Below are 15,640 nucleotides of genomic sequence, written 5' to 3'. Positions count from 1 at the left end.
TTGTGTTTCCTGTCCCAACACTTCTTAGTCACAACCTCATTTTTGTTTTCGTGTCAGCAGTTTACAGCAGGGCACTTAATATGTGTGCAAATTTTAAGAACAGTTAGATAAACATGTTGATGTGAGGAGATGTGAATGGAAATTCAGAGATTTGGAATAGAATTCATGTTTAGCAGGAAGAAGTAGAACATCAAAACATCCTTGCCATGAAGGATTTTACAGGGCGTTAACCTCTGTTAGTCAGGGATGGTCATCCGGTGGCAATTGCAATTCCATGTTTTGCTTTCGCTCTGTCGTCATTCAAGTTTACCTTGACCAAATCTCAGGTCCACAAATGTTGCATCTACTTTGAGTGTACATTTCTTCTACGTTTTTCACTCCTCTGTAGTTTATTTCAATTTTGTTGTTTGACTTCAGACAATAACAGTTCACACTATAAGCCAACATGTGCATATTGTTCTTCGTCTTGTTATGTAATGCTGAATACTCACTGAACTCTGGCAGAAACCTGTGTCCCAAGCAAAGATTTTCCATGTGTGGAGATGCCCAATGTGATAAAGTGCCAAAAAGTGACTTGAGTTGTTTTTCTTGGCCCTCACAACTCAGAAGTTAAGGAGACAGACCAAAGTTTGATATTTCATGAATGTTAAATATATATATATATATATATATATATATATAAACTTAGTATAGTCATAGTTGAAAGTTAGAAGAGTATTTACAACAAAAACAGTCTTTCTAAAATTTCATGTTTAATTCAATTTGTTACTTTTTTGTTTTTATGTAATTTGTAATGCCAGCAACATCTTTAGATAGATTTTTTTTTGGTTACTGAACTGTTTGAAAAGGATACATACACCTCATATAGCCTACTAAAAACAGATTTTATTTATTTATTTACTATTATATTTAAAAAAAAAAACTTTATTTTGACGGACGCAAGTCTGAAGTAGGTTAGCACACAAAATGTATATTATTTAGTGATATGTTTATATAACCAGGTCGATATAACATAGGCATTCAGCTCAGACTGATTTGACTGTCAATGCTTGTCAACTTGTTTCCATTGTCCAATACATTACATGCAAATAAGAAGGACGCAAAGGAATCGACAAAGCCGATCTCAAAAACGTGTCCTGCCAAAGCGACGCCGGTGTAACGGATACCAGCCGCCGATGAGGGAGGGATAAGAGCCATTCATTGTGTCCGTGTCCATGGGGAGTAGTTGTGTGTGGAGCCCGTGGAATAGGAGGTGTATCAAGCGCGTCGTTCAGACTTGATTGTTAAAGTAAGGAAGATGTCAACGCAGAGCCGAATGTATTCGCGCATTTGTTCATAGTGAATGTAAATGCACATGAGGACTGAGGATCTGGCGATCGATTTCCATCAACTTCTGCGCGCATCTCAGGCGTTGTAATATCAGCGCAGTTTACAACAAGATCTACGAAATACGAAGGACTGTCACTGCAAATCAAGGTGAGTAGGCCACATGTATTTTTACAGTTTCATAAGTTTTAGGAACAATTAAAACATAGCAGATCGTTAGTAGCCTACCCAGCTAGAATTGTTTTGTTCTAAAAATGTTCTAAGAACATTACCATTCATTGTTCTAGCACTGAGCTCTATTCACTGTGTGCATGATAGAGTTCTTCCTCATGGTCTATAACAGAGGAGCATACAACAGTGTAAACAGAAAGAATACAAATAATTATTACATCTTAAGATCACAAACAGTATTGCAAACTTTCTGAACTAGTCAGCCTAATTCTTTATAAACTATGAAAAGACTAATTTATTGAAAGTATGCACATGACACCTTGTTAAAGATATATGTGCATGGATGCACATACTTATGACACCTTATGAGTATATACTGCTTCAATAAATGTAAAACACATCTACCTAATCATAATAAAACAACTTGACATTGACTTGAAAAGCCCGAACCTTTAGCCGAGACTTGAACTTTTTAATATATATATATATTTATATATATATATATATTTACTCCAGGATTTTATTTACATTAATAAAGGGCAATTTTTTTTTAATCTTATTTAAATGTATGCATCATCTTTAAAGTTAAATTATTAGTTAACCAAAAAATAAATAAAAAAGCACTATAGGGCTGTTACTAATCAAATGAAATGTACAGTGTCAAATTACAACTGCAATACATTTTAATAGGCCTATAAAAAAAGAAGAAAAAAAAAGATATGCAGAGGAAAAATAATTTGTAAAATACCCTAAACCACCAGTAGGAGATGGAATTCACTGATTGGTTGGTTCAAAACACAGTACTGAAACAATTCGGAGTGTTGCTTGGAGAATGAGAAATACTTCTGCTGCCATCTTCCTTTGGAACTATTTTCATTGGTGAAACAGAACGAAACAGTCAGTATTGTGTCTAAAATCTTCTTGTTTGTTGAACTAAAATCAAGGTAATATTTGCACTCGTAGAAATATTCAGCAAAATCACTCCCTTGTCATTGTATGTTACTTAAATACATCATGTTAGAAATAAACTAAACATATTCAATTTTTAACTGTGAATTTCTTTGAGTAGCTTTACACATTCAATTTTTCCATGAAAGTCTCTTCATGAAACAAGCAGCTGTTTGTGCTGAATGTAAAAAAAAAAAAAAAAAAAGAAATTCAAAAGATTCATTTTAACCCACGGCCACCAATAAAAGAACTCTCTGACCCTCCATAGACAGCAAAGGTACTACCACCATAGTCAAGGCACACAAACATAGTAAGGACATCGTTAAAATGGTCCAGTGGTTCAATCATAAATTTACGAAGCTAAGAGAATACTTTTTGTGCACAAAAAAAATAAAATAAACCACTTTCTTCAACAAATGATGTTCTCATTAACAAGGTTCGGGAGGAGCGCGTCAGATACTTAGCCTAATCAACACATGTGGACCACAATCTAGTAATCAATCCCACAGTATAAATATCGCTGACTTACCTCTATCCATTGACAGTTAATCAGCATCCCTCCTCCACCCCATCTCCTCACTTCGAGTTCACTTTATAATTATAACTCTGAGTTCGACCATTCCCCAGCTCGGGGCCCTTCCCCGGACAGCACGCCAGATACACACACCATACCTAAGCTAATTATATGTAAGCGTGAACTCATGAATTCTTTGCCTCCGCATGTGTCTTGAAGATGAATGAAGTTACGGGTTTGGAACAAAATTAGGGTGAGTAATTAATTAATGAATGAATTTTAATTTTGTGTGAAGCTAAATAGAAGTAGAAACAGCGCATCATTGTGGCACAGAAGACACAAAAGAGCATACAGTGATATGGAGTGACACAGAGGGGACTGTTGACAAAGGAACTGTTGAATAAAGTCATTATTTTTCTTTGCTTAAAAAAAAGTATTCTTGTCACTTCATATAACTCAAATGCACATCTGATGGCAGATGGAGTATTCTGAAGACAGGTACAGATTTCCTTTAACTCAGAAGCCATTTGGTTTTGGACAGGTTAAATGAGTTTGTGGCCTTGGCGAACAGCATCATCAGTTATGATGTCTTTGCTAATCTAATGCCACATTTCCATTGAACTTTTTGTCCCAGGAACCCCCAGACCTGTTGCTTTCTGTGTTTCCACCATGGTCTAAAGTACCGGGAAGATTAGGCAAATAGACTGGTGACGTAGGTATGCGCATGTTTCTCAATACAAATTACGCTGATTTTGGACTCACATCCTTGGTAGTTCAGACTCTGCGCATTCGACTCGGGAGTGTGATGTCCGCGATGACACAAATCTGGTAATTCTGCAAACAGCAGCACACTTGATAACATCAGTCAGCTCGCCTTGACTACTGCAATTTTCCTCACTGTATATTTACAATAAAACGAAAAAGGATATCAAATACCACTGCCTCCTTTTGTTTTTCATTTAAACATAATAATAGCTGCAGAAATGTACTTAGTTCAGGGAAATGTGTATATATTCAGGCATTACAATGAAACTAAATATTATATAAATTGCCTCTTATGTTTTTGATCCGGTGACAACGCACTAATACCAGATCTTTTAGAAGTGGAATGCCTCACTTCTTTCTGGGACATTTCCAAACTCCCTGAAAACTGCAGTTGTTAAGCTTGTTTTGTTTTTGCTTGTTTTATTTTTGTTATTATTTTTCTTCATAATTATTTAACTTTGTTTTATGTAAATTACTTTGAATTACCATTGTGTACGAAATGTGCTATATAAATAAACTTGCCTTGCCTAATATTTTCAGAGTCGCTTTAACACGAAACAGGAAACTAATGAATAATCATGTATGATCCGCCCAGTGACACCAAATATCTCAGAAACCAAAAGTTTCAGAACACCGGCCACTTCACTTGGCGAAGACACCATTTTACTGATGATGCTGTTCGTCAAGGCCACAAACTCATTTAACCTGTCCAAAACCAAATGGCTTCTGAGTAAAAGGAAATCTGTACCTGTCTTCAGAATACTCCATCTGCCATCAGATGTGCATTTGAGTTAAACTTGCTTGTCGTCAACTTGCTGCGCGAGTGTCAAAATGTCCTCCACAATTTCACCGATTACTTCCATTTTTCAAAACATTCTGCAAAATCGTCTATTAATAATTGTTTATTACTGTCGACTGTGAGTGACGTCACATCCCAATGCAAACACGCCCAATAAAATGGCCCCACCCCTGTCACTTGATTGACAGGTTTCAGTGTAGATGTTGGAAATTCAAATGCAAAAGGGTTTGCGATTCCAATTGAGTTTTGGCAGTTTACATGCGCAGTGCAGAGAGAGTGAAAATGCAAATGTGGTAATTAGTCTCATAGCTCGTAAAACATGAGAAATGCATTTGCAAAAGGACTTTGCTTTTTCATTTGAAATTTGGCACTCACTGTGCTTTCGCAAAAGCGAAAATGCAAACGGTAATGCAAGATTTGCAATTGCATTTGGATTATGTCAAAATTATGCGTCCACATTTTGAAATCGCAAATGAAAATACAATTTGCAATTCCATTTGAAAATAGTCCGGAAAATCCTTCCATATGGTGTGTATATATTCATTTAAAGATGTTTTTCCACATTTAAGTGTTGACCTCTTTTGAATTTGGACATAATAGCAAGTAAGAGTCCATTTAATTCTCTAACTGAATTAGCCTACTGGAATAAAAATATTTTGCGGTTTGAAATTCGTAAATTAAAGTAAATAAATGATAATAATATTAATAATAATAATAATAAAGGTTTCGAATAGTCCCGCACTTGAATTCACAAATCATGTGGATCAAATTGTTTTTCCCCACAGCAAAGCTTGACTGTCGTCTGCTTGGTAGTCTGCTGCGGAATGTGCACATACATGTATTTCTACCTTTTTTAACCGGGGCAGGCGGATTAATTGGAGAATGAAATACAGGCTTAATTTTAGATACATGAAAGGCGGTATGAATTCTCCAGTATGCTGGAGGAAGTTTAAGGCGGACTGCCACCAGACTAATGATCTTGGTGACAGTGAACGGGCCAATACATTTGGGAGCCAGTTTATTAGAGACGAAACGGATGTTCTTGGTAGAAAGCCACACTTTTTGACCCACGACGTATACGGGAGGCCTAGACCGATCACTTGGAGTAGAGTCTCGCGGGCTCTAGTCCAAGTGCGGTGACACCTCTGGACAAAGGCGTGAACGGACGGGACTGTGACTTCGGATTCCAGGCTGGGAAAAATAGGTGGCTGGTATCCTACACTACATTCAAAAGGAGATAGGACCGTAGCTGATATTGGTAATGTATTGTGGGTGTACTCCACCATTGACAGTTGTTGGCTCCAGGAGGAAGGATTCTTGGAAACCAAACATCGCAACACCCTTTCCAAATCTTGGTTGGCTCTCTCGGTTTGACCATTGCTCTGGGGATGAAACCCCGAGGACAGACTTACAGTCGCTCCCAGTAATCTACAGAATTCACACCAAAATTTGGACACAAATTGGGGTCCCCTGTCGGAAACCACATCTGTCGGGAGGCCATGTAAACGAAAGACGTGATCTATGATGGTCAACGCTGTCTCCTTGGCTGAGGGTAATTTGGTCAAGGGAATAAAGTGGGCCGCCTTCGAGAACCGGTCCACCACGGTCAAAACTACCATGTTGCCCTGGGAGGGCGGAAAGGGCTTGGTAATAAAATCTATAGCGATGTGGGACCAGAGTCTCAAAGGAACTGGCAGCGGTTGAAGTAACCCATCAGGGGGTCGATTGGAAGTCTTACCAGTGGCACAAACCGAGCAAGCCAAAACAAAACTGTGAATATCGCGACCCATAAGTGGCCACCAGAATCGTTGCTTGACCAAAAATTTAGTATGGTTAACTCCTGGATGACAAGCCACAGAGCAATGCCCCCACTGAATGACGTTGGACCGTAATCCCACTGGCACAAATAATCGATTTGGTGGGCACCCGGGCGGAGGCATTACCCCTTCTAAGGCCATCTTGACCTTCGATTCGACCTCCCATGTGAGTGTGGAGACCACTAATGTCTCAGGTAAAATACACTCGGGAGAAGAAGGCATTCGGAACGGTCAAAAATATGCGACAAAGTATCAGGTTTGATGTTCTTGGAACCCGGGCGGTACGAGAGAGTAAGGTCAAAACGTCTGAAAAAAAGTGCCCACCGAGCCAGCCTGGAGTTCAATCCTTTGGCAGTACTAATATATTCTAAATTCTTGTGGTCGATCCATACTATAAAAGGAACCCCCGAGCCTTCTAACCAGTGGCGCCATTCCTCCAATGCCATCTTGACTGCCAACAATTCTCGATTACCAATATCATAATTGCGTTCGGCAGGGGATAATCAGTATGAAAAAAACGCACACAGGTGCATCTTGTTGTCTGAGGGAGAACGTTGGGATAACACCGCACCTACCCCCACCTCTGACGCATTGACCTCCACCACAAACTGACATGATCAGGATAGGGGCTGAAACGAAGCAGCTCTTCAGTTTGGCAACACAGCCTCGGCTGTGTTTGACCACCTGAACATAGTTTTGGGGGAGGTCAAGGCGGTCAGAGGTGCGGTTAGTTGACTGAAGTTGTGAATAAAACGCCGGTAGAAGTTGGCGAACCCCAGAAACCTCTGTAGGGCCTTACGGGAATCTGGACTTGGCCACTCTACCACAGCCTTAACCTTCTCGGGATCCATACGTATTCCCTCAGTCAACACAATATACCCAAGAAATGGAACAGACTGTTCATGAAAAGCGCATTTCTCCACCTTGACAAAAAGCCCATTCTCTAGCAACCTCTGAAGCACTTGTCGACATGCTGCACGTGTTCCTGGAGAGAGGAGGAAAAAATCAATATGTCATCCAGGTAGACATATATGAATTGATCTCACAGCATGTTGTTGACGAATGCCTGGAAGACCGCTGGGGAGTTGGACAGCCCAAAGGGCATGACCAAGTATTCAAAGTGCCCCCTGGGGGTGTTAAAAGTGGTCTTCCATTCATCACCCTCCCTGATACGGACCAAATGATAAGCATTACGTAAGTCCAATTTCGTGAAGAACAACACTCCCTGTAACCTCTCGAAGGCTGAAGACATCAACGGCAAAGGGTAAGTATTCTTTACCGTGATGTTGTTCAGTTCCCGGTAATCAATACAAGGTTGCAGCGATCCGTCTTTCTTCCCCACAAAAAAAGAACCCCGCCCCTGCTGGAGAAGAGGAAGGGCGGATGAACTTCGAAGCTAGTGAATCAGAAATATATTTCTCCATAGCCTCCCTTTCTGGGACAGGAAGTGAATATAATTTGCCTTTAGGTGGAGACTTACCTGACAGTAAATCTATGGCACAGTCATAGGGACGATGGGGAGGAAGAGAAGCAGCACGAGAATTACTGAACATTTCCTTCAGGTGGAGGTATTCCACGGGCACGTTAGACAAATGCACTGCCTCCTCCTGAAACACAGACATTGAAACAGACGGACAAGCAGACACTAGACAAGACTCATGACACTTGTTACTCCAGGCCAGGATGGAATGTAATTGCCAGTCTATTTTGGGGTTGTGAAGGAGGAGCCAGGCATGACCGAGTACTATGGGTGCAAGAGGAGAGTCAAGGATGTAGAATGAGATGATTTCTGAGTGGTTGCCTGATGTGATGAGGGTGATATTTTCAGTGATTTGTAGGATGACCGGCAGACTCTGTCCATTGAGTGCATGAACCGTGATGTGGTGAGTGAGAGGTCTGAGGGGAATTTGAAGTCTGCATGCATAGTCTATAAAATTACCTTCAGCCCCGGAGTCCAGAAGTGCTTGACAGTCGTGAATCTGTGCTGACCATCTTAGTCTTACTGGGAGGAGCGTAGATGATGATGAGGTCTTCTTGGCGGAGATCTCACCCGATAGTAGCTTCATACTTACTACCGGGCTTGGCCTTTTACCGGACAGATGCAGGCGTGATGACCGGTTCCCCCGCAGTAGAGGCACATACCCAGGGTATGTAAACCTTGCATACCCAGGGTCCTCCGCCTCTCCTTCTCCTCCCGGGAAAGCCGAGCTCGCCCTACCTGCCGCTTCTCTCCCGCCAGCGGCTCGATCAAAGACCCGCTTCATCTCGGCGGAGAGTGTCTGGAACGAGTCGCAGCATGGATATTGATTCTACCACACCGCCGTTCACCATAATGCCTCCCAGTGAGCAGTGTTAACACAAACACCACCTTGGCTTGTTCATTGGAGAAAGTCCTGAGTTGAAGAGAGAAGTGCATATTGCATCGTGTTAAGAAAGCTCTACAGAAATTCAGCTCACCCAAGTAGGTCTCCGGAATAGGAAGGCGTGGTTCCGGCTGGGAGGGGGTCTCCGGTGGTGTGGGAGGAACGGGCGTTGTGAGCGGCGCAGTGGGGGCTCGCAGAAGCTGTAATTGCTGGGTCAGCTCGGACACCTGCACCACCAAAACCTGAACAGCACGACCAGTGTCGTTAAGATTCCATTCCTAAGAGTCCATCCTTTTGAGCACTGGTGCTGAGGAACTCTTCCAACTGCTTCCATGGGTGGTCAGATCGTTCTGTCACGTTAGTAGTAAGGACAGGAAGCAGTTGCAAGTACATTATGTTTATTTAGAGAAGTATCGCCAGGCTGGATGATGGTGGGTGACGCAGGGACCTCGATGACAGCACCGACACGTGAGGAGGTGATTGAGTGCGCAGGCGGTGGTGAGGAATCTGTGTGATGACTGGTTAATCCAATAGCGACCGAACAGGAACAAGACACAAACGTAGCTGAGCAGATGTAACACAGACAAGATTCACGGAGGACCTCAAACAACGATCTGACAAACAAGAGACGAAAGACAGGGCATTAAGTAGGCTGGTGGAATGAGCTGTAACACCAACATGAAACAATCAACATGACGTAACATGAGACGAGCAGGAGACGGTGCATTCACCGTGACACTTCCTCACAATTTTACAGTTATGCTATTCAAAGTCATCCCTTTTTAAGTACATATTTTAAGTTTTTATTTTTAACATATCATTATGTACAGTCATGCCCACAAATATTGGCACCCTTGGCAAATATGATCAAAAAAGGCCGTGTAAATTCATCTACATTGTTAATCCTTTTGATTTTTTATTAAAAAAATTCACAAGGATGTATCCTTTCATTGGATAATAAGAATTTAAAATGGAGGGGAAATATCATTATGAAATTAATGTTTTTCTCAAATACTCGTTGGACACAATTATTGGCACCCCTAGAAATTCTTATGAGTAAAATGTCTCTGAAGTATATTCCTATTCATATTCACAATTTTGAGCACTCTAGAATGATTATAAACATGAAATCATCCAGCTCTGGCTTCCTTTTTCACAGAAATATAAAGAGGAGGGAAAATAAAGCCCAAATTCCCTTAATCATCCATCAAAATGAGAAAAAAAACAGAGAAAATATTTATGGTGTGCAGAAAAAGATATTGGGGCTTCACAAATCGGTGAAGTGGCATTAAGAAAAGAACTAGAGCAATACACATTCCCATTTCCACCATCAGGGCAATAATTAAGAATTTCCCACCAACAGAAAATGATACAAAACTGCCTGGAAGAGGGCGTGTGTTTATATCATCCTAATGTGCGGTGAGAAGGAGAGTTTATGTAGCTAAAGACTCTCCAAGGGTCACAGCTGGAGAATTGCAGAAAATAGTTGAGTCTCTGGAAACCTTTACAAAAATTGTCAAAGAGAACCTACATCACCACATGTTGTTTGGGAGGGTTACAAGAAAAATTATCCTAGCTCATTCAAAAACAAACTAAAGCATATTCAGTTATCAGCCATGATTGGAATTTTAAATGGGACTGGCTTTTATGATCAGATTAAACTAAAAAATTAGCTTTTTAGCTGCAAACACTCAAGATGGGTTTGGTGAACACAGAGAAAAAAAGTATCCCATGTGTACAATGAAATATACAGCTGTATTTTTGATGTTGTGGGCCTGTATTTCTGCTGGAGGTCCTGGACATCTTGTTTAGATACATGGCATCATGGATTCTATCAAATACCAACAAATAAAAAATCAGTAAGTGACTGACTCTGTTAGAAATCTCATAATGGGTCATGTTTGGATCTTCCGACCGTACAATAATCCAAACACAAGCCTCAGAAATAACACAGAAATGGGTCACTGAGCTCAAAACCAAGCTTCTGCTATAGCCATTGCAGTCCTCTGACCCGAACCCTATGAAAAATGAGAGGAGTGAACTGAAGAGGAGAAGCACCAACATGGAGCTGGGAATCTAAAGGTTCTGGACTGATTCTGGATGAAGGAATGGTCTCTGATCTCTTGTGAGGTGTTCTCTAACCTCATCAGGCATTATAGGAGAGAATTTAGAGCTGTTAAACTGGCAAATGGAGGTTTCAAAAAGTATTGAATAAAAGGGTGCCAATAATTGTGTCCAACGAGTATTAGAGAAAAACATTTATTTCATAATGATATTTCCCCCCATTTGAAATTCTTATTATCCAATGAAATGATACATTTTTGTGAATTTTTTTAAATAAAAGATCAAAAGGATTAACAACACAGATGAATTTTCACAACCTTATTTGATCATATTTACCAAGGGTGCCAATATTTGTGGGCATGACTGTAACCTATGTGTTCTACAGATCTGTGTACAAGTGTTAAGACACTTATTTTGATTGTATTAACAGGGCTTAACACTAAGGAAATTTTCCACTGGTCCGGTTCGGCCAGTGGTTTATTTTTTATTTTTTACTTGGCCTGGCAAAATTTTCATAGGACTTGCCACAATCAATCAATCAATCAATCAATCAATCAATCAATCAATCAATCAATAAGATGTATTGTTTTCATTGTTGACTGTAACATTGTATTATAATAAATAATAACCATTTTGCACAAATAGGTTCAATATAGTTCAAAGATAAAACTGAAATGAACCATGCATTTTCAGGTCTTTCAGGTCGGTCTAACTATTCCAGTTAAGGATGCACTGATCAGGATTTTATTTTTTTTTTACACTCAAATGAGACGATTCCCATCCTTGTTGGCAATTTATATAGTTCTTCTTCTTTCTTTCTTTCTTTTTTTTTTTTTTTACATTTATTAAATGTTTATTTTGCTCCGTTACTGGCCAAATTAACCTTGAACAAACAAACTAAAATATAGGCAGCATAAAGCAAGTGCACAAAACTAAAACATCATATGTTGAGTAAATTAATATTTTATGATTAATATTTCTTATTATTAGTTTTATTACCTTAATTATATGTGTGTTTGCACTATGTTTGTACTTCCTGTAATGGAATCTCCTGACAAAATGTATTCTCTGTGTAAACACTTGGCAATAAAGCTCTTTCTGATTCTGATGAAAATGCACTGACAGCAGGTGGTGCTGAAAAAACAATAACGTTAGTGTTTCCTGAATTATTGCTGCAACCAGAGCTGCTGCTAAATAACACTCCTTTAATGTGTATTTAACTACGGTAAGAGGAAAAATAAAAGTGACATGACATACGGCCAAGTATGGTGACCCATACTCAGAATTCATGCTCTGCTTTTAACCCATCTGAAGGGCGTGCATGCACACACAGCATAAGCAACTTGATGTGATGACCTATGACAAGATTAAGAAATATTTTTTTCATCCTTGTGGGTGTGGAGGACACTTGTCTGAAATATGCTTCTCCTATCTCTCACTTCTCATATTTTGCTCTTCTTGGTAAAAGGTTATTATCCTTTTCTCTGCAGAGAAAAACTGAGAAGGTAGGAATGATAAATAATGTGTTATTATTACATCATTATTTTGAAATAAATTATTGTCAAAACTACAATTGAAGTGATAAATTGTTAGGCTGGAAGTTCGCCCATTTTTGACATTTAACTTTGATTTTTGTTTCTGTATTGACCCAGGAACATGAACGCACCACTTCTACTTCATCTACTTTTCCAAGGTATATTATATGTTGTCCTCTTTTATGTATGTTTTGGGCATGTTCTGTCGCAGTAAATGTTTCTATATGTTTATTAATATAATTTAACAGAAGTTTCGGTAACACTTTAGAATAGGTAACACCTATTAGTTGCTTATTAGCATGCATATTACTAGATTATTAGCCATATATTAGTGATAATTAAGAACATATTAATGCCTTATTCTACTTAACCTTATTCTAAATCTCTAATCCTACCCAATACCTAAACCTAACAACTGCCTGACTAACTATTAATAAGAAGCAAATTAAGAATTTATTGTGGGAAATTTTGTAGTTAATAGTTAACAAGTGTTACCTATTCTAAAGTGTTACATTAGGCTGCTCAGTATTGATAATACCAAAATCATATATAAAAAATAATAGGCTACAATTTTATATACACTTTATTCACAGCAGTCAAAAAATACCTACTATACGCCTTACTCTCACAAGATAAAAAAAAGAAAATTGACCAGCATTTTGAAAAAAAGTGAAACACATTATTGTGCAGAAACATTAGCCTTTACAGTGTAAATAGTGTGTCTTGTGTGGCATTTCGAGGATGAGTTAAGTTAAGGGTAGTGTGACGGGGTGAAGAAGCACGAGGGTCAAGGTAAGTTCCCAGAAGCGTGGATTTTATTAAGGTGGTGTAAGGAAAAATAGCCAACGTGAGGGGTTTCTGGTGCTCAGTGCTCAGCCTTCTCTTCCTCCTTTGGTGCGCAGTGCTGTGTGGGTCTGTGAGGTCCATGTCTTTAGCGGGCTGGCGGTCACACGCTGTCATCTTTGCCGTCATCTTTAGGATGAGTTGGGTAGCCTGGGCTCGGGGGTCAGGTAGCAGAGTTCGCGGGGCGGCCGCCATGCGGAGGGCGGCGTGCTCTCATTCCGTTTCCCCTTATCGGGAGGCCATGTGCTCCATAATCTGTTGCTGGTGGATGCTCACCTTTAACAGATCTTCCATCATTGGGGGAGGAGCGCCACCTGGGGAAACAGGAAGGGGACGTGAGAAACAAGCCCGGAAAAAAAATATCCCTCAATAAACCAAGTGAACGGGACCCTGGTCGGTGACTTCTTCACTGTAATGCCTGCATTCTCCACCAGTGTGACGGGGTGAAGAAGCACATGACACAAGGGTCAAGGTAAGGGAAAAATAGCCAACGTGAGGGGTTTCCGCTGCTCATTGCTCAGCCTTCTCTTCCTACTTTGGTGCGCAGTGCTGTGTGGGTCCGTGAGGTCCGTGTCTTTAGCGGGCTGGTGGTCACACGCTGCTGTCTGGAGGGGAAACACAGAGAATTGTTAGCTGAGTATTCTGGAGACATCTCTCACCTCTGTGTTCGATGACGCTGCTTATAAAGCCCGGTTCTGATGGGCTGCAGTTGTGACCAATCAGCCCGTAATGAGCAGGTGCAGGTGTGTCTGCTCTGTTTTCAGGGCGACGCTGATGAGAGCTCGGGCCACGTGTCACAGTAGGAATTATATGTCGCCTCAAGTTGGTGGTGGTAAAGGACTACAGATCATGATGGAGGCTTTCTAAAAACTACAACATCCAGATCACCTACTAATGAAGACTAGACAGACTAACAAATGCTGTATAATTGACAAGTACTGTGACTAAGAACAACTCTCTCACGTCATTGAATTTCATCTGAATATAGATGGTGCTTTTTTTTTTTTCTTGGACAATATGGAAAGAACGTTATTTCTAATCACAGTATAAAAATATGATTGACTCATGGCCATTATATTTTATGACTTATTTAATACATTTCTAATACTATACACCAAATCAGCAATGACAAGATTTAACAATCATATAAAAACAGCCAAACAGCTTTCAACTAAATGTTTACAGCAGTCACATTACCTGAATCTACTATTGACACTTATTAAATCTACAAAGTTTAGTGTATTATAGTGTGCTGAATTAACAGAAAAAAAACATGGGACAAATTAAATGCTAAAATTTTCAGCCTAAATGAACATGTAATGACTCCAACTTTTGTCCCACAGTTGTTCTGCTCTATGATGCTTTGGGATGGGAAGTGAGAATGCCGAAAGATATTCATGGTCTCCAAGGTTCCTGTCTGGTCATACCATGCTCTTTCAGCTACACATCAAACCCACCCAAAAACCCACATAGAGTTGTGTGGTATCAGTATGTCTTTAGAGGTTATCCTTTAGTTTACGATCCATGGCATCCAGACAGTGTCATTGAGATGTTCAGAGGAAAAACTGATTTATATAGTAACTCAAGTAGGGATTGCAGTCTGCTGATCAAAAACCTGGAATGGTCCCACCATGGAGAGAAATTATATGCATGGATCGACCCTGAAAACATTGGGTATAGGACCTACAAATTTTATGATGTCACTTCCACAATCCTTGTCAAAGGTATGTAAATACTTTTTTCTTTCTTTAACTCGTGATCTAGTTGTGAGAGTGTGTTGCTTAATTCTGACATTTCTGGTATTTGTAGAAAGTACACAGCAACCGAGCATCAAAGTTTTTGGAGGTAACAGGACAGGTGACACCATCACAGTAGTATGTTCAACTTTCCACACATGTCCATACAGTAAACCAACCATCACTCTGAACGGGATAGAAGGATCTGATCAAATAGACAATGAGCATATTAAAGATGGCCTGTGGAAAAGCACTCTGACACGCACAGGTGTCGTAAAGACAGCACATTTGATTATTGAGTGTTCAGTAACACATTATGGTGGAATAAATGTGACAGCTACAAAAGATAAAAGTGCTAAATGTGAGTAAACACAAACATGAACTTTGTGTGATATTAGCTGTAAGTTCAGTTTAAATGCCACAGTTGGACCTATTTCAAGATTTAATTTCAATTTCAGGTGTTCATCATAACATATCGATTGAGCCTGAACTGGCAGATGTCACCGAGGGCATCGCAAAGAACTTCACTTGTAGCGTCTACCATTCCTGCCAGAATGAGAATCCAAACATTACATGGAACTATGAGAACATGCAGGTCACAGAGTGGAACAAAACACTTTCTACTTTAGATCAGATCAGCTATTCTAGCATAACCTTTCTGGGTGCAAAAGAAGACCATGGCAAGAAATTGATATGTATGGCAAAAGTTTCTGGAAGAGACGTTATGTCATTTGTTGTCTTAAATGTGCAAAGTGAGTA

At 39.9% G+C, this 15,640-nt stretch overlaps 1 protein-coding gene across 2 annotated transcripts in view; it reads left to right on the top strand.

Annotated features, from left to right (window-relative positions):
- The first annotated feature begins 993 nt into the window (after positions 1-993).
- LOC113114915 (sialoadhesin-like) overlaps positions 994-15,640 on the top strand; it is a 52,924-nt gene continuing 38,277 nt past the window's right edge. The window contains exons 1-5 of one of the 2 annotated variants that reach the window (XM_026282022.1): positions 1,092-1,476; positions 12,420-12,460; positions 14,489-14,869; positions 14,955-15,242; positions 15,340-15,633. In XM_026282022.1, the coding sequence (XP_026137807.1) occupies positions 12,424-12,460; positions 14,489-14,869; positions 14,955-15,242; positions 15,340-15,633 (1,000 nt within the window). In that variant the 5' untranslated portion in view covers positions 1,092-1,476; positions 12,420-12,423. Of the gene's footprint in view, positions 1,477-12,419; positions 12,461-14,488; positions 14,870-14,954; positions 15,243-15,339; positions 15,634-15,640 lie in introns of both variants that reach the window. The other variant, XM_026282023.1, reaches the window with a different exon arrangement.

Source organism: Carassius auratus, chromosome 15 (genome assembly GCF_003368295.1).
Source record: "Carassius auratus strain Wakin chromosome 15, ASM336829v1, whole genome shotgun sequence".
NCBI classification, from domain to species: domain Eukaryota; kingdom Metazoa; phylum Chordata; class Actinopteri; order Cypriniformes; family Cyprinidae; genus Carassius; species Carassius auratus.
Note: the sequence above shows the minus strand (reverse complement) of the source record. Positions and strands in the feature narration are given on the sequence as shown.